Here is a 20,000-nt window from a genome sequence, read left to right on the forward strand (position 1 = left end):
ACCGCACACCACAGATTGAGCGGTTTGTTTTGATGCCTCATGGCGTGACCCATCAGGAAGGGGTTAAGTCACAACAATCTCCTTCTGTGGAACCCTCCCCTCCTGACATTCTTCCCAATTCTTCACCACTTTCCCTTGTTCCCTTATTTCATTCTCTGGATTCAACTATCATTACTTACGGTATTACCATTTGAATGTTTCATGATAGCTCTTTTGCTGTTTTTCCATACAGTGTTATTCTCCTTTTGATAAGATCACCCTATACCTTTAACCACATCCTTTTGCAAATTCCCCCTGTATTCCATTTGCTCCCCCTCTATATCTTTTTCAGTAATATTCTGTCCTACAGCTTTCTACAACCTTTGACATCTAACCCATCTTATCCTGATTGTTAACTCATTTCCCCACAATACTTTACCATAGTGCTATGTCTTTTGATGTCTAGCACATTTATTTCTTCTAACCTTTAACCATTAACCATCAATACCAGTATCATCATGATCGGTCATTTAACTTCAGAGGAATTATCATAAACTAATATTTTATTAATGGAATAATAACCCATTCAGCATGTATGGCAAGAACACATTCCATGCCCACTGTAATATAAGTTTATTTTATTTACAAATAGTTTACCCTTTTCCTTGATTTTTGGAAAGTTTCTTTTGTATCATTTTATTGTCTTGAATGTAACCAAAAGACTTTAATAATAATTTAATAATCATAATATCAGTAAAAATAATAACAGTATAGCATCAATAGTATTAGAAAGAAAAACACATTTTCATGATACTGATACCAATGGATTCCTCTCACCCTATACTATTCATATATGTGGGAATTATGCTGGGGACCCATGTCCCATTGATTAATTAATTAATCCTGGTCTAAACGTTGTAGAAGTTTATGAGTAATACCATATCTGTTAGAAACTGTATGCATTTTTTTGGTAAGTCTCAATATGTGGAAGGGAGATTACTCAGTTGACATCAGAAGGCTTACTACATGCAAAATCTTGAAGTTTCTGAGATAGAAGATATATGATATGAAAGGAAAATTAATTAAAAGAAAAAAAGAGCCCCACAGGTAACTAAAAAGAACCAAATACAGTGTAGACATTTTTCATAGTGACATTTCTGAGATTAATAAGATTTGTGCTGTTTAGTTCATTCTGTTACCTTTAGAAAACTGTAAGTTTAAATTGTTGATCTGTTTTGTAAGATAAATCATTGTCTGTCAATGTTTCAAGTTCTATGATGCCCTTATATCTACTATTTGTGATTCCTTTAAGTCAGAAGCTATGAATGATTGGAATGAAGAATACTAATTTTAAGTGAATTAGAATTTTTTTTTTTTTTTTTCCTCTTCTTTTTTTCCTATGGTTTGAGAAACATATTGTTCTTAAAAGATGTCAAAAGTGCAAGGAAAGTATTTTCTTGCAGATTCATCTCGGTAGACCAGAACCATGTCTGGGGTACAGAATGCTCTGCTGGAGGATTCTTTAGCCCGGCTCGATGCTGCTCTTGGCTCTCCTGGAGGCGGGGTAATGAGGACCCCAAGAGCCCCCCGAAGAACCAATCCAACAGGTAAATTGTTTGTAGACATGTAGTACAGCCTAGCTTCTTGCTTGTGTGCCTCTTCGATTGTTGTGAAACAGGTACACCATCTGGGCAATATGTGCAATACCTTGTTTATAGTCCTGTGTATAAGGGGGAAGGGGTTAAAATCCATGATTTTTAAAAGGTTAAGTTATTAGACAAATTAAATTTTTTGATAAAAGTCTTTATCTTCAGAAGATTACCAAATGATGCCAGTAATCAAGGAGTTATGGAACTAACTCTACATCCTACATGTGGATAGGATGTAGATAAGTGTGCCATATAATAAAATATTATAGATCATTGTATGAGATTATTATATAAGGACAATAGTGTAATTACTTCAGTAAAATATGCTTTTTTTTCGCTTCAGGAAGCAAGATTGGACTGGATGTCATATCAATGGTCGGAGAGGAGCCTTCTCCTTCCTTCTCGGCACCGGCAGTCCATGCTTCTCACATTGGTAATTGTCTTTGTGATTAGGTTGCTTGGCGGCTTGCTCCTGTCCTATTCTTTGTAAAGATTATTCAGACCTCTTCTCATGAATAATTAGTATTGCAATAAACCAATTTTATGATATCGATTCATTTACTGAAACAACCAAGGCTTAGTATATCAATCCAATTATCATTACTAAACTGTATTTCTACTGGTACCAATGTTTCTCCCAGGCATGAGTATGATGGACAGCCCCAGCATGATAATGGAGGATGTAACAGCACCTCCAATACATGCGACACTTCTGGGTGATGCTACCTTGGACATCACGAGTGCTGCCCTCCTGGCTGATGATGATCCCGGTGTCCGAGCGACTCAGGTCTGAAATGCTTGTTTTAGTTTATTTTGGTTGTTTGTTCTGATTATATCTACGTATTTATTTGTTAAAAGCTTACCGTTGTTTTGTAATTCTATCCCGTCTTACAGTCTTCAGTATCTATTCTTGATATTTCTATATGAATTGGCAGCCAAAGAGGACTTTGAATTGATGGACTAAGCTCAAAAGAAAAGAAAAAAACCTTTTTTTTTTTTCAATTTAAAGATATTTTGAGGACAAAAAGAAATATGTTAGTTTTCTTCTTCCTTCCAGGTTCTCTTCTCAGAGTTCATAAACATAATGGTGGCCAACCCATCCGAGTCACAAGTCTGGCAGGAGCTGGAACAGTACCAGAGCATTTGTGCGCAGCAGGTGGAGGTTCTGGCCAAGCTCCTCCGTAAAGCACCCAGACACCATGCGAATTTCACACGCACTCAGCAGGTCAGGTGTTCCCCAATGTCTATGTATTTTTTATGTCTTTACTGCAGAAAGGGGCCTGTGGGTTGTGTTTCCCATTAGTTCTGGTATGAATGGGTCTCTTTAACTAGTTTGGCAAGAGTGGCATTTTATATTCATGTTTTTTTTTCAAATGCAGAAATAGTTCTTAAGCCAGAAAAACTGATATGACAGCCTTTATATTCTAATATCATTACTAGTCTTATCTAAAGTAATATTTAAAAAATGTGACACAAGAAGTAATGATAGCAGGCTTTAGGATAACCCGTCTATAACTTGCACTTCAAAAACATTACAGGTGTACCAGCAGCTTCTTAGTGAACGAAACACTTGGAGACTCCTGGGATCACTGTATATGGAGAGGATGGGAGAGGAGGAGAATAACAGAGATTCCCCGATGTCAGGAGAAGAAGCAACCACAGATTTGACGGTTGTCACCCGTCTCTATGACACCAACCGTACTATCAGAGAGGTAATTTTGTTTATATATTTTACAGAGGTTTTAATAGGTTATTTTAAGGTAATAAGATGTGATTGAATCAAAAGAAATCATCTTTTAAGGTAGGGACAATTTGCTTTTCCCTTTTCTTCTTGATAAATATAACATATGCCTTTTCTTCCTTTACTTTACATATAGAAATTCAATATCTTTTCTAAATTTCTGTCTTGCTGAATCTGTTCCTCTTTTGTTACAATAACCTTGAGGTCATTTGCATATAGATCCGCAGTGCCGTGAAGTAAAAGGAAAAGGATTAGTCAGCACATAAGCCATTTTTAAATTTAATGCAAGAGATGTGCATTATATGGTAGTGTCTTACTCATTTAGCCAATGTGTGTTGCATAGGGCAGAGGACATGGGAGTGTTTTCTTTGGTTTATCACAGAATATTGTCTCACTTTTCCCAGTCCAGGACACACACGACTAAACTTTGACCTCCTGTAGGGTTTAATGCTTTATTGCTTCTGTCTCCCCTCAGGCCCAGATTGTGATTGACTGGCTGGAGAAGAATGCAGCTGATGACTTTGACCGGAAATTTTATGACAGAGTTGAATATTTTGGTGATACCCACATTGGTTGGGAAAACACTCTAAAAACACTGAAGGTAAGTGTCATAAGTACAGATGCATTTTTAGGGTGACTTGATATGATTTGGTGAGTATGGGATAAGTACTGTTGATTATTATTATTGTTTTTTTTTTTTTTCTATTCAATTTTGAAGTTTAAATATAGATATATATCCATGCAGTCAAGTTCTTTGTCAGGTATATCCAATTATTTTCTTACTTTTTATCTTTTTCGTCTCCAGAAGAGTTCTTTTATTTAGGATGACTTTTTTTTTTTTAATCCCATAACCCCCTAAAAGCAAAATTGTCTAAACTGACATTTCTCATGTTTCAGAGTGAGAGTAGTGGAGTCTCCATACCTTTCCGAGGGACACGGTCATTAGTCACATCTCTAGACCCAGATGCCCCTGTGCGCCAGGGGAAACCTCTGCACGACCTTGACCATGTAAGTTGGTGCTGCACTGTGAGGTAGGGTAGTTATAACATTAGAAGATATTGGGTCATTGTAAGGAATGTATAAACAGGCGCAATGTATAAATATGCATTTATAGCTTTAACTTCAACGGGTCCCTTTTACCCTGATCTAGTGAGTGATATTTCTTGACCCATTAATGAGCACATATGTTAAATGAGTCTTTCTGATAGTTATACCTCTACCCTTATCATCCCTTTACAAACAGGAAGACGAGATGAGGCTGATGAGGTGTGTATTTGCCTATGTAAGGTCGGGTCAGGTGGCAGCAGCAGAGGAGCTTTGTGTCAAAGCCGGTCACCACTGGAGAGCTGCGACTCTGGAAGGTTGGAAGCTCCACCATGACCCCAATCCTCTGAACCCCTCCCAGCGCAACCCAATTTCGGGAAATCCGTACAGGTGATTGATTGGATTAATCTTTGGTTAGAATATAGGAAGTGCAACGTAGAGTTGTAATTCCTAGTCAAGTGCTGTTACCTGATTATACTATTATACTGATATAAACAGTAAGAGGTATAGGCTCTTTTTTTTATTTTATCTAAATATATTTTCTTCATACATTTTTCTAGACCAAAGAGATGCAAAGTTTACCCTCAACTAAAATATCATTTTTCTTTTATAGGGATGTGTGGAAGGCAGTAGCCTGGCGAGCTGCAAGTGATGAACGCTTGCCTCAGTATGAACGTGCAATTTATGGGGCACTTTGTGGTCACCTACAAGCAGTTTTAGGAGTGTGTCATGAGTGGCAGGATGTCCTCTGGGCATATAGTCGCACAATGGTTGACCAGTGGGTTGAGGAGCAGCTTCGAGGGGCAGCTACACATCTACGACCACTGCACCCACTCCCCAAAGATTTCCCAGAAGAAAAGTAAGAACTTGTGCGTTCACAGGGACTGCATTCCATGTGGATAGTCATTGTATACAACATACACATTGTTTATCATTTACAAACATAGATTTGGTAAAGTTTAATTTATAAAACAAAAACATACCAACAATAAGAAATTAAGAAATTGTCCTAATCACTCTCCTCTGACTTTCATTCATGTAGTGATGACATGATGATTGTAACAATAATACATTACCTACAATGATAGTAGGAAGTGAGCTGAATGATATTAGGTATTGTAAGATTTTGTAAGGCTTTTCTGGACCTTCTAACAATGTCCAAAAGATTATTTGCTTTAGGTCATTTTGGTACATAGAGTGAAGCTGAAGAAAGAAGGATAATTGAAAGTGCAGACAGTGTAAATGGTCCAGTATTGTTTTCCATTGATAGGAATCACTTCAGGGCGTCCTTTAGCTTTGAAGAATTATCAGCACGACTTTTGTGCTTTGAGACTAAGAACTCAAACATGTACACAGAGATGAATATATGCTGGATAGAGCTTGAAGAGGCTGACTCAAAGACTTGAATTACAATTTAAGAGTGATGAGGTTGAAATATTTCTTCGAGAGGTGCCAAATTTAAAATATGATAACTGTTCAGTTAAAAATTATTCCACTTAATGTTTTTGGGCAGTTATAGACCATGGATAACTGAATCTGGAGTTATAGAATTATTTTAGGCAGGGGTTACACCGTATTCTTGGTAGATTCACCTTGATTTCCCCTGAAGTAAAGTTATTCATTATTCTTGACAGTTTTGTTCAAGACAAGGTTAGGAAAAATTCATAAAACAAAATGATAGTAGTAGAGAGACTGTTTACTTTACATACATATATTTCCATACAGGTTGAGCATGAAGGCAGTGTTTGAGGCTGTTGAGCAAAGGCCAGAGGTACAGCAGCAGCGTCGCAACAACCCCTATCACCTCCTGCAGAAGTACATCATTCTTGATGACGTGGAAAACCTCCTCCGCGAAGCCCATGTCTGGCTGAACGATGGCCTTGCTCCACACCTGCTGCGCTGCCTCACACATGTGGTACTCTTCCTCAGGAAAATAGGAAGAATCTCCCAGCAGCAAGAGACCCTGTGCACAGATATCTTGGAAGCCTGTGTCAAGGTGGGGTCAGATGCACTGGTTCAGCTCTTTATTCTGGGGAGGTTTTGACAAGTCTCTCCCTTTGTCAGCCGAAGTACAGATACATATGTTGTGGACTATATTGTATTAAATTATTTATTCTATTGAGATAATTCATAGCTTTTTACCTTTTTTTGGGGTTTAGTTTAAATAGATAAATTTTGTGTCTTATTAAAGGAATCTATTGAGCGAGGTGATGTGGAACAAGTGGCTTGGTACACGTCCGTCCTGCCAGTGTGGTTGCAGGTGGAATGGTACGCTCGCTTCCTCCACAACATATCAGACGACCACCACCGGCGCCACGCCTTGCAGCTGGCAGCTACTGTTGGCCTCGATACCCGTGCCATAACCTCAACCGTCGTGACCAACATAAGGTATAAGTTTGTTTTTAATGTGGCTTGATGTGACTTTGATGGGTTGATAAGTGCTTTTATATATATTTTTTTGTGTGTTGTTTGTAAAGCTTAAAGAGAGAGAAGTTTCTCATTCACTATTGAAGATGCTACAGTGCATTTGCTCATTGATTGATGCATAGGTGAAAGATTATGATAAAATTACCGGAGAAGACAAGATTTTACTACACTGACACCAGGAATATGCAATTTCCTTTGTGATTTGTATTATCATCATCTTTTATTATCTTATATATCATTTTGTTTATTAATTATTACTACTATGTATTTATTTATTTATTTATTTTTTTGGGGTGGGGAGACATTCGAGTTTAAAAAGAGTTATTATATAATAAGAATCATGTACTACTAGCATCAATTGATTTGATATGCATGTTATTGAATTTATGTGAGAGTTTGATATCTCTAGACCTGTTAGGTCATAAAGGAGTAACCACTTCAATTTTTCTCTGTCGTCGTCTTCTAATTGCCAATGTATTTCAGATTGTCAGGCAGTCGTGACCCAGAGAGCGAGGTAGTCGCAGAGACAACGGGAGACGACAGAGTTAAAATCAGTGCCATTGACTGGCTCTTGTACGACCCCAAGCAGAGGGCAGAAGCTCTTCGTCAAGCCAATGCCCTTTTGCGAACACTTCTCATATCCAGAAAAATTGCTACTGCCAAAATTTTGTTCAAAAAGGTAAGTTTACTTTTCTGTTTTAGTTCATTTGAAAAGTCAACATCTTCAGCTTCTGTATTCATTGCAATTTTTATATATATATATATATATATATATATATATATATATATATATATATATATATGTGATATATTTTTCCTCCATTTCTTTGCATTTTAGTTTGCAGATGGTTTCATAAATTAAGCAGCCGTAGTAATAAAGGAAATTAGTATAATCTCAAATAATTAACATGTGTACTTTCTGCCATTCCCTACAGATTCCTAGCGACTCGGTTAACGTCATAATTCAAGAGCACGAAGCAGAAACGGGGTCCAGAGACTTGACAATTCAGTCCGATAATATTGTTCGGGAATATCTTTGCATCAGGACTTTCCTGGTACGTTGACAGGAATTTTATGTCTTGTTTAGGGTGAAGGTTGCATGGAAACTGAATATTATTCTATTTTCACCTTTTTCCTCTCCTTAATATTTACAGAAACCCAACTGTAGGTGCATTAGCTAGTCACAGAATAGTTGGTTTTTTTTTATGGTAAAATATAGAAAAAAAGAAGATTGAAATGTTCTCTTGTTTATTTAGCAGTAGGCTCCGGGCAGAATTATAATGTCAAAGATAGCAACAGGCTCATCTGCTAATCCCTTTCTTCAAAGAACTCTCTGCTACCCATATGTCATTGTCTCCTTTGACTAGGAGTAAGAGATGTACTAATGCACTCTCTTAGTTTCCTCATCCTGGTTGAAGGACATAAATTTTACAGCTGGGCAATAGCCGCAGACAGACATGTTTTAAATCAATCAGTTTTTAAAATATGTTTTGCTTTATAATGTTAAAGAAAGCCTGAAAATGTATGTATTTATCATGTATTGGTATTAGATTTGCTTAGATGAATGTAGATAGTGATGTGTAGTGAAGGGATTGCAGTATGTGTGATGTGCAATGATAACCATTAGTCCAGGTCTCAACATCTCATTTGCTGCTCACATGTAAGACATAGAAAGAGAGAGACAGAGAGAGAAAAAGGATAAAAATCTTATGTTTTGTCTCTATTTACACTCATTGTGAGGAGTTGAAGTAACTGCTGTATTTGCAGACACTAAACAAGCAAAAGAAGGTAGTAGATGGGTGGTTTGGGTTCATGGCAAAGAAACAAACTGGTCTTGCTCACCAATAGTACGAGTACCCCAAAATTCCCTTTGGCAGTCAGTTTTCTTGCTAAATTCATGCTGACTCATATTCAAGCCATTATATTAAGGGAGCTTTCCTCACGTACATACCCTATACAATTCATCTTTTAATTTTTTGTATTTGTAATGACTGTTTAAGATAATGCTTATAAAAAAATCACCAGCCAACGTTAATTTCACTATTTTCCTTGCTCGGAACCTCAGGACGCCCAGGACTCCTTCACCGACTGGTTTGACCACTATCACCAGAAGAGGCCCCAACCGCCAAAGAAGCCAACCGCGGGCTCCAACTTCTCCCAGCAGGTGGCGTACGAGCAGGCAGAGCAGCAGCACAATGGGGAGCTGGATCGATGGAAACACACACTGTCCCTCATCACAAAAGTGAGACATTCTGCTCTCTTTCTCATTGATATCAGAAATTTTTATGTCAGCCCACAGAGCTAGTGTTCAATTTGAAATGTTCTGTGGGAGTGTATTGGGTCCTCCAGTACATGTTCACACATTTTTTAAAGGCAAAGATAATAGACTGTATTAGTAGGAAAGATGGATTATTACTAATTATTACATAATGGGATTTTATATCATGTGACCACAATATTTAGTTTATGAAGTGAAATTCACAAGGCTTTGAATGAGCAGTTTACATGCCAATGGTATATCTCACTGTTGTCCACAGATTCAAGTGATCTTGGAGGTTTTAATTTAGTTCATGATTATCAATAACTTTTGAATCTCTGAAGTGTAAACTATTGAAAGTTAAAAAAAAGTCAATAAATCAGAAATGACTTGTAAAATGATTTCTTCACCAGACGGCATGCGACCGCCTGTACAACGTGCTTCTGTTCCCCGAGGGGGGATGGCTGGTCGACTCAGGCCTGGATGACCAGGATGTTGACACCTCTGCTAAAGATACGAGCAGTAGCAGGGAGATGAGACTAGACAACCAAGAGCCAGATCGGGCCCAGCAGATGTCTGTGTTACGCTCAATCTACATCCCACAGGTAGGTTAATAGTAGTTGCGTTTATGACATGCTTATTTATTAAATGAAGTTGTTATTATTTATCATGAATATTTGTTTACTTAATTTTAGTTTATATCGGTTTCTTTGATATGTTTGGGTGTTTGCACATGTGCAGTGTATGTAATATATGTGTAATATATGCAAGTTACTTGTGCATTATGATACTTGGCACAAAGGCATATAAATAAACATACTCACATACAGAAAGATGTACAGTAGTGTACATTTTTCTAAAAGGTTCTAAAAGGATTACTTTGTGTTTTAACTAATTCTTACCTATTGCTTTTCTAGGTAACTTCCCTGCTGCAAAACATTCTACACTCAACAGAAAACTACAAGGAATCAGTTAGACTTGCAGACATCATTGCATCCGAGCAACATCAACTGTACAAGGTATGAGCAGTACTAATTTTGATGACTAATGTGTAATATTATTAGAAGTTGTTAATATTATTAACCTCTTTTTTTCATCATAAGTATTATTGACATTAGTTTTATGATTTTCAATAAAAACAATAAAATGCTCAAACTAAATGTCATAAGCTTACTTGATTGATATTTGATGGTTTAACACCTTTTTAACTATTTAACTGTGTAGGAACTGTTAGATAATAACTATATAGGAACTGTTAATAACAACCAACTCTCCTCCAGGCCTTTGGATCGTGTGAACTACAGCGGTTCTTGATAAAGCTTCAGGAGACATCAAGGGAATTGCTTGACCGCAACTGCGACGCCCTCGGGTACCCACTCCAGTAACCAGCATACAAAGGGGAGAGTTTATGATAAACCAGTGCACACTTGTATTATATAAACTGTGGCAGTGAAGTCTCCCAAAGACAAAGAATTTTTTTCTTTTCTTTTCTTTTTATAATTTAGACTAATAAAGACTAGATTGTCAATTGTGCTTCGAGCGTATGGACCCAGCAGGTTGAATTGTTGGGTTTTGTTTGTTTGATATAGTACTGCAGGAATAAGAGGGTCTTCAAAGTCAAGATGAGAAGGTTGAAAATCAGTAGCAAGGAATATTCTTTTTAAACTTAGGCGACTGAAAATTATGTGAAATGTGGAGTAAAAAAATGTTGAGAGGTTTTATATTTAATGAAAAAAGTGAATCTTTAAGAGGTCTTCAGGCAGTGAAAGTCCAGTGTGATTACTACAGACATCCCTTATCATGTAGTACGTTCTCCTATTTTTATGTAAATGTTCTATGTGTTAAGTTGTGATATGTTAAAATAAGTATTGTTTTAAATAAAGTACATTATTTGAATTTTATGCTTATTTATATCATCAGGAACATTCAATTTTATATACACATATCTGAGGGAGTGTTGCTATGTATACATATGTGGGGGCTTCAAAAAGTTCTTGGAAAAAGTCCATAACTAAAAATCATATGGAAGGATTTTGATTTCAATGCACCTGAACAAACTTGTACCAACGTGATATAATGTGTTCGAACCTGAACCCTTAAATGTAGCTAATAACACACCATTCAAGCAACATGAAATCCATCAAAATCAAGGCCAGGACAAACCTTTATTCATGGTGAAGCTCAGTTGGGAGAACCGGCAAATCATTGATATTCTGGAAGAAGTTTACGGTGACAATGCCCCAAAGAAATCAACAACCTACAAATGGATAAGTCGCTTCAGAAGGGGAAGAAATGAAATTGAAGATGAGACCCGCAGTGGCAGCCCATCAACGTCAGTTTGTGAAGAAAACATTGATGCTGTTAGTGACATGATTGAAAAGGATAGACGAATAACCATTGAATCAGTAACAGGCACACTCAACATATGCGGGTTCTGCACACACAATTCCGGTGGAGAGTTTGGGGCTAAGCAAGCTTTCTGCTCGATGGGTCCCTAGGCTGTTGCGCCCAGATCAGCAGCAAACAAAGGTAGATATTTCAATGGAAATTTGAACAAGTGAGATGAGGACTCTGAATCTTCCTGCAGAGAATTGTGATGGAATGAAACATGGCCACCTGTACGACCCCGAGGACAAAATTCAATCAAATCAGTGGGTGCCCAGGGGTGGAAAGTCAAAGCAAAATCTGGCCACTATCTTCTGGGATGCAGAGATTATTTAGCTGGTTGACTTCCTCGAGAGCAAGAAAAACAGTTACATCAGCTTATTATGAATGCATTTTGAGAAAACTGTCAAAAAAACAACAACAACCAGAAAAGCTGCATCAGCCCGTTCTCTTCCACCACGACAATGCACCCGCACAGACAAGAGCTGTGCTACGTGAATTTCAATGGGAAATCGTCCGACATCCACCTTTCAGCCCCGATTTAGCCCAATCTGACTCCTTGTTTCCAAACTTAAAAAAATTATTGAAAGGTACCAATTTTCCATCAGTTGAAGATGTAAAATGAGCTGCTCTGACATGGTTCAGATCACATGACTTAAAACTGGCGATGCGTTATTACCAGCATTTAAAGGTTCATGTTTGAACACGTTATAACACGTTGGTAAAAAAATGTTCAGGTGCATGCCCCCACGTACAATAAATGTGCATACACAGGCACATTCACTCACAGTAACACACCAACTCACTGATACATTAATTCATTCATGCGCACGTGTACACACACGTACACACACACACACACACACACACACACACACACACACACACACACACACACACACACACACACACACACACACACACACGAACACACACACACGAACACACACACACACGAACACACACACACACACGAACACACACACGAACACACACACACACACACACACACACACACACACACACACACACACACACACACACACACACACACACACACACACACACACACACACAGAGAGAGAGACAGATGACCCCTACAAGAGTATGGTGAACGGTGTGCTTAGTGTGTCCAAGCAGACAACCAAGATGTCTGGACTCCTTTATTGTAGAGAGATGATCGAGTGTGCTTGCTCCTAGGTGCGAGGTGTTGCTCATTGGCTCCCTGCTGGGCGTCTGCCTGCCACTCCCGCAGTGGTCCAAGGATAGTTACAAGTCACGTACTTAACATGTGATAATCAGCGACGAATAGAGCGTTATAATAATACACAGTTCTTTTGAAAGGGAAAGACCACATGCCATTATGTCTAGAGAGGCAGCAGGTTATTAATTCACAGGATATGCAATAAGCATGTATAAATGCACGTGCGTGTGCGTGTTTGCGTGGGTGTGCGCTTGCGCGAAATTATATCACATGCTCAATTTCTTTCTTTCTTTCTCTCTCTCTCTCTCTCTCTCTCTCTCTCTCTCTCTCTCTCTCTCTCTCTCTCTCTCTCTCTCTCTCTCTCTCTCTCTCTCTCTCTCTCTCTCTCTCTCTCTCTCTCTCTCTCTCTCTCTCTCTCTCTCTCCACACACACACACACACACACACACACACACACACACACACACACACACACACACACACACACACACACACACACAAAATCTCATTGCTTATGTCCCTTAAGGAGCTCTGTATTTGTAGGTACAAAGAGAAACAATATGAAAATTTGTCATATTTTCATGTCACAACCACTGGTGACAAGATAAAAACATTGACATCAGAGTTTAATTACGAAAATTAAACTACTTGAGCATAACCTCTTACCATTATCAACATTAAAAAATCAAGGCGAGGAGAACGTTTTGGTAAACATTCGTAGCTGCAAATATTGAAAAGATCTACAATGCGTGACTTCGAGATTTGTGAAGACCTAGCCCGGGCCTTCCATATATGGCCCGGCCTTTGTCAACTTTGTATGGCTGTCTCATTTGGTTCTCTGACACTCGGGGCAATGGATTCCTCTCATTCAACTATATATATATGCAAGACATTTAACGCGGACCCCCCCCCCCCTCCCCGCATTTTGGGCCCCGATGGCAGGAGAGGGCATGGAAGGTATCGGGGAAATTGCGGTGTAAAACCTGCACAATATACACCAAATACGGCACTATAATATACACGCAAGGTTAATGTTACCGAAGACGATGCACAGAGATAGAGGGAAGTGGACACTGCCATCTTATAGAGCATAAAAACAGTTATAAGCAACACATCGAAAATATCCGCTGCATATCAAGGCACAGAGATTAAGTCTACAACACCCTCACGCAGTTCTTAATGTCACATTTTTTGTAAGTTGTCACGAAGTACTAATAAAGGGGCATACCCACCCCCCTATCTAGGGAATAGTTAGAGGGTAGGAAAGGTTAGTTTTGGATTTTTTGGGTTCGCATGATACCCTGGTTTTGGTACTTAAGTTTCTGGAGGGTGTGTTGCTCTCGATAACAGATACCACGTAGAATAAGTTACAATAATATTTAATGCAAGGGACTGCCTTTTCTGACCCCCGCCCTGGAAGACACAATCCTCCACGTATTCACGACGGGATGGAACGCACGGCCGAATGACAATTTACTAACCCGATAGATGGATGACGATGATCTGGAATACTCCATTTTCTAATCCGTATATAATGCTGACTACTTCCTTCCCAATATCGGGCTGGGTCGGGGTGCGGCAGCACAACCCCCTTTTTCTGACTCTATACTGACCAATTGTCTAACTTCTTTATATTCTACCCCGAAATTTCCCTGGTACCTTCCATGCCCTCTGCTATCGAGGCCAAGATTATGGGTATTGGGTGGGGTGGGGGCATGAATCATACACACATGGTTAGTAGAGAGAGAGACGAATGCATCGAGAACAAGATCGGCCATGCGGAGATCTTCTGAATAATTACCCACGCTTGTCTGGGAGAGGGGGGGGGGGGAGGGGAGGGGACGGGACGGGACAGACAGACAGACAGACAGACGCACAGACACGCGCGCGCGCACACACAAACACACACACACACACACACACACACACACACACACACACACACACACACACACACACACACACACACACACACACACACACACACACAGACGGACAACTATTTCGCTGATCAGCGAATTTCACCTATATAAACTTATGCCTTGGTGCCGCACCAACGTCAAGTTGTATATTGACATTACCTATTGAAATGGATCACAGGAGGGTAAAAGTATCGTGCGCGCGAGTGTATGAGTGCGCGCGCGTGTGCCGTGTCTGCCTTCCTTGGCGACAAGGAGTGGGTTGGTAGCCCATGATACTCTCCGAAGGGATATTTCAACTGAGTTAAGGATTTTTGCTCATCTCAATTGAAACAGAACCAGGAACCATAAGTAGTAGTATCCATGTTTTAGTATTAGCTTTATTCTTACTCTCCCTTCCTCCCGTTGTACACCCTGTTTGCTTATGGGTGATTACATAAGAGCGTATTTATATTTAACCCCCCCCCCCCCTTATCTTCCCTACCTCCCATTTTCGGCCGGGGGGGGGGGGGGGAGAGTATAAAAGAAAACGGGACAACCGAGGTGGAGGGTAATATGAGCTATAGAGTACTCCTGACGGCAGAAAACCAAGTTTAGAAGTGCGTGGACGTGATCTTACGTTAATTTATGGTCACGTGGACCGCGTAGTTACGGCGCATCACTTCAGTGCTATATTATATTGTATTTTGTGATACTGTGCAATAACTATTAATCCGATCTGAATGAAATTAAGAACAAGAGATAGAACAATGGTTGGGCCTTTTCTTATGTAAAAATTAGCCAGTATGCAAGCGGAAAAAAAGGAAAATTAATAGAAACTTTGGAGTTTGAAGGCCATTTACTCGTATTCTTTTTTCTCATATTTCAGACTTCTCACGGCTTACAGTTTTTGTCCGATCTCAAAATGCTTTTTCCCCTAAACAGAACGTCAGTATGCGCATAGAACTACGTATCGTTTTTTTAATTCAAAATATTTTTTTTAACGGATTTTTAATCTTCTTTTCCTCTTTTTTTTTTGCAGTTATATGCGTTTTTTTTTTTATTTTTAACGAATTAATGAATTTTCAAATTGGAATACGTTTTGTTTATATGACCTAGAGGTTTTCTCTGCAAAAGTAAATAGAAAATTAAGTAATAACTCTGGGACGTGAAAAGGCTACAGTTAATCTATCTTTAAAAATTCGATTTTTCGTTGCGACTACAATTCCCTTCGGTCAAATTAAATAAAATTCAGTATAAAGATGTGTAATAAAGTACTCTATCATCCACCAATTTCATTAAAATCTGTAAGACCATTTTCTATTTTTCAACAAAAAAGTGAAAATCAATGAAATATTTTTCATAGTCCTTGATAATGGAATTTCTATATCGATATACGTGAATGAGAAATGAAACAGTATTGTAATCAGTGAAGGTAACAGTTTAATCGGAAGATTAGAGTAAATACTAAATTATTACTACTATAGCTATCGCTATTATTACAATCTTTATGAAAATAAACCGAAAACGAGGAAGATGCAAGTTTAATCATCTTTATATATGTCTACAACAGGGTGTACGTAACTTTTCTTTGAATCTTATGTTACCATTGTACAGTACAATACAAGGAATTAAATAACAAAATGAAAATTAAATATTTATAAAGAATACTATTACTATTAATTCTTCTCATGATTGTAACGATGGCTCAACCTGTATCATACATGTGGGGAATCAGAAATAACATTTGTGCGTGTACAAATTTGAACATGACCACGACCACGAACACATACATAGAATACAAGATAATATTCGTCTAAAGAACACAAGAACGAAAAAGCCTCCCCGGCGGGGAATCGAACCCCGGTCTCCCGCGTGACAGGCGGGGATACTCACCACTATACTACCGAGGAATTGGCATATAAAGAGAGGCCGGTTTTCGGAATCAATTGGCCAGTTTAGGATTACCGTGGTTGCTGTCGACGAAGAATTTATTAATAATTAAATACACTTGGTTAAGCTTTCTCTTCGCCCCCCCCCCCTATCTCTATCTCTCTCTCTCTCTCTCTCTCTCTCTCTCTCTCTCTCTCTCTCTCTCTCTCTCTCTCTCTCTCTCTCTCTACTCTCACTCTCTCTTTTTCTCTCTCTCTCTCTTAGCTAATCTATATGTATGTGTTCCTCTATGAAATTATAGCCACTGAAGTTATCAACAAAAGCAAACTGTCTTGACCTTTTTTTTACAGTTAGTCATTATACAGTAACATTCCATTGCATATGTAAATGCAGGTGTAGAGGTTCAAGTCTCATATGGAAGGGTTTAATTAATGACAGCAACGATGCGAGAAACCTGTTCGTAAGATAGGGCTTGGAATGAATTTATTCTTATGAATCTCATTATTGTAAGATTTGTTGCACTGCCATTATAGCTTCTGAATCTGGTTAAACTCATACAAATATATCTATAGGCAAACACACACACGCACACACACGCACGCACACACACACACACACACACACACACACACACACACACACACACACACACACACACACACACACACACACACACACACACACACACACACACACACATACAAAAACACACACACACACACAAATTTATATTGACCACACATACACAGGGATATATGGCCATACAAAAAATGTGTATATATGTGTTAAATGTATATGTGTATATATATATGTATATATGTATTAAATCGTTTAGTTATTACCTGGTCGGTATATTGTCGCCATCAAGCATACCATCCCGCTTTTTCTTCGTTTTTTTCGGAAAAACACTTACGTTGCGTCTGCGTTACAATTGCTCGTAATGGTGACATGTCTTGCCCAAAATAACAAAATATTAAATTCCGATTGATGACCCTGTCTGGTGAAGCCTCGTCTTGCCTCAACTGGGCCAAATCAGACGATAATTTTACAAATTGTTCTCTCTAACTGTGTTGTTCCTCGAATGCCAACATGCGTTTAAATTAAAGCTTCTTTATTGGTACGTTGCTTTCCCGTAACTGGGCAATTGCGTTAAAAATCGTTCGCACGTTAATGGAACAAGCGAATCGGGTGGGGCTGTGGCGGCTGCGACCGTGGTGATTTCCAGCCAAAGGATTCCATTCCTTCAGTTATGGTGGCATAGAGGTGGAAATTGTGTATACTTTAATTACTTTCTGAGTTCCGTGCAATAGTGATATATATGTAGACTCGAGCGGCGAATCGGTGTTTTGCCCGGTCAAAAACTTCAACCTTAAAATCATTGCAAGGTCAACACCACTTTACACTAATTTACAGGTCACTTGCTCACCGTATATTCATGCTTCGGTGGTGTCAAAATGGTCGTTGGCAGCTTCGTATATCCAAAGGTATTTGAGAAAAATTTAACATCAGCGCCACTGTGTTCCTGTGTTGTGGACTAAACGGGCACACACACTTTGCAGTGTTTCTAGGGATTTTTTTAAACCATACATTATTATGAATGGTTAATGTATATATTTTCTCTCCTTTGCTATATATATTTTGATAGCAGTTATTGCCGTAATAAAACCACAACAGTTTTCGCCTATTATGAATACCAAAGATTAGACCTATTTCGTGCAAGTACCTACATAAAAAATAATATATATAAATATATATATAATATATTATATATATTATATATATGATATATATATTATATACATAATATATATAAATAATATATATATTATATATATAATATGTATAATATATATATTATATATATATATAATATATATTTTATATATAATATATATAATATATATATATTTTTTATATATATATATATGTATATATATGTATATGTATATATATGTATATATATGTATATATGTATATATACATATATATACATATATACCTATATATATCTATATCTATCTATCTATCTATCTATCTATCTATATATATATATATATATATATATATATATATATATAGAGAGAGAGAGAGAGAGAGAGAGAGAGAGAGAGAGAGAGAGAGAAGGGGAGAGGGAGGGGGAGGGAGGAAACTATTCTAGTTTGATCTTTTAATAGTGGCTATGCAATTCTGTTTTGATATGTTTTAACACATTTGCATACTCCATTTCTCTGTCTTACAGTAACAGCTATTATGAAAAGAAGTATAAATAGCCTAAATTCAATATAAAAAGAAAAATAACCCAGTCTTCTTTGCTCAAAAAATTAAAGGAATACTTTTAGAGCAAAATAATATTGACAAGCTAAAACATATGGCATGTTTATTATATATATATATATATATATATATATATGTATATATATATATTTTTTTTTATGATACAGTCAAGTGTTTGAATGTAATATACAATATAAATGTGTAGTTATGAATTATATATATTCATACATATATATATATATATATATATATATATATATATATATATATATATATATATATATATATATTCGGTCTGAAGTTAGGAAGTGCATCCACTCACAGTAACGGTCTCCACCTCGCCAATTCCTGCCTGTCCTTTCATGGGACAGGTCCGTCCTAGCCCTTGATCAAAAAGGGAGATTCGTGACGTTAAACCGAAATTGAATATATATATGTATATGTACATATATAGTATTAATAGGTTTCAAATATCTTTTTAAAAATTAGGGTTATATTTAGGTTTTGAAGTAATACCAAGAGATAATTTTTCTTAACAAGATTTAATATTGACATTACTCATTTATTTACAATCACAATTTGAACAGCAGATTAACCAATCATATATATTTATAAATTACAGACTTTTTATCTGTAACCGTTTGGATCTCCAATTTCACTGGGCATTTCAACCAATATGACAACAATTCTTCGCAGTAACCGATCAGGAAATACATCTTCCGTGCGGCAATTCTCTGCTGAACAACACCAGCAATGCGTATCATGTTGTGCTGTCTCTTGACGATCACCTGAATAAAGAAAATATTAAGGTTTGTCACACAACTAAAGCAGATATGTCATAGCATAATTGTAAAAATTATATATATGACACAAGAAAAAAGAAAGAAAGAAAGAAAAAAAAACACTTATTTTCCATCTTTTCTATATCAACAGATCAATAAACAATGATAAAAGATCATGCTGTTTCTTACCTCAGATACAAATAAATCATGCCATGTTCCACTCATAAACTTGCGGATGAAAATGTCTTCGACGACTGTCTCGGGTTCTCGCTGTCCATCGAGGAGACTTGCTGAGAAAGAGAAAACAATTATCTGTTGTGTACACTCAATAATAATAATATTTGACAACTATCTACAGCCTATCTTAAAATTATTCATTTCATTTATAAGGGTGCATTAGTTGTCAAAATTTTTAACTGTCTTATCTTATAACACACACATACACATCTCTTCCCCACAAAAATCTC

The 20,000-nt window shown here is 37.5% G+C and overlaps 2 protein-coding genes and 1 non-coding gene across 4 annotated transcripts in view; 1 reads left to right on the top strand and 2 right to left on the bottom strand.

Moving 5' to 3' along the window:
* Positions 1-10,993, top strand: part of LOC125025904 (nuclear pore complex protein Nup107-like) — a 12,244-nt gene extending 1,251 nt beyond the window's left edge. Inside the window, exons 2-18 of one of the 2 annotated variants that reach the window (XM_047614233.1) lie at positions 1,443-1,586; positions 1,972-2,061; positions 2,270-2,415; positions 2,686-2,853; positions 3,167-3,340; positions 3,845-3,970; positions 4,267-4,377; positions 4,613-4,803; positions 5,027-5,272; positions 6,139-6,409; positions 6,605-6,801; positions 7,324-7,519; positions 7,776-7,895; positions 8,906-9,082; positions 9,511-9,702; positions 10,015-10,116; positions 10,378-10,993. In XM_047614233.1, coding sequence (XP_047470189.1) covers positions 1,466-1,586; positions 1,972-2,061; positions 2,270-2,415; positions 2,686-2,853; positions 3,167-3,340; positions 3,845-3,970; positions 4,267-4,377; positions 4,613-4,803; positions 5,027-5,272; positions 6,139-6,409; positions 6,605-6,801; positions 7,324-7,519; positions 7,776-7,895; positions 8,906-9,082; positions 9,511-9,702; positions 10,015-10,116; positions 10,378-10,482 — 2,733 coding nt within the window. In that variant the 5' untranslated portion in view covers positions 1,443-1,465 and the 3' untranslated portion in view covers positions 10,483-10,993. The remainder of the gene's footprint in view (positions 1-1,442; positions 1,587-1,971; positions 2,062-2,269; positions 2,416-2,685; positions 2,854-3,166; positions 3,341-3,844; positions 3,971-4,266; positions 4,378-4,612; positions 4,804-5,026; positions 5,273-6,138; positions 6,410-6,604; positions 6,802-7,323; positions 7,520-7,775; positions 7,896-8,905; positions 9,083-9,510; positions 9,703-10,014; positions 10,117-10,377) is intronic. The other variant, XM_047614234.1, reaches the window with a different exon arrangement.
* Positions 10,994-16,425: 5,432 nt separating this feature from the next.
* Positions 16,426-16,497, bottom strand: Trnad-guc. Its single transcript has one exon. It is a non-coding gene; the product is annotated as a tRNA-Asp (tRNA).
* A 2,777-nt stretch (positions 16,498-19,274) lies between these two features.
* LOC125025802 (28S ribosomal protein S24, mitochondrial-like) overlaps positions 19,275-20,000 on the bottom strand; it is a 3,503-nt gene continuing 2,777 nt past the window's right edge. Inside the window, exons 3-4 of the mRNA XM_047614039.1 lie at positions 19,723-19,823; positions 19,275-19,539 (exon numbers count right to left, since the gene is read on the bottom strand). Coding sequence (XP_047469995.1) covers positions 19,351-19,539; positions 19,723-19,823 — 290 coding nt within the window. The 3' untranslated portion in view covers positions 19,275-19,350. The remainder of the gene's footprint in view (positions 19,540-19,722; positions 19,824-20,000) is intronic.

This window comes from Penaeus chinensis, chromosome 5 (genome assembly GCF_019202785.1).
Source record: "Penaeus chinensis breed Huanghai No. 1 chromosome 5, ASM1920278v2, whole genome shotgun sequence".
In the NCBI taxonomy this organism is placed as follows: Eukaryota; Metazoa; Arthropoda; class Malacostraca; order Decapoda; family Penaeidae; genus Penaeus; species Penaeus chinensis.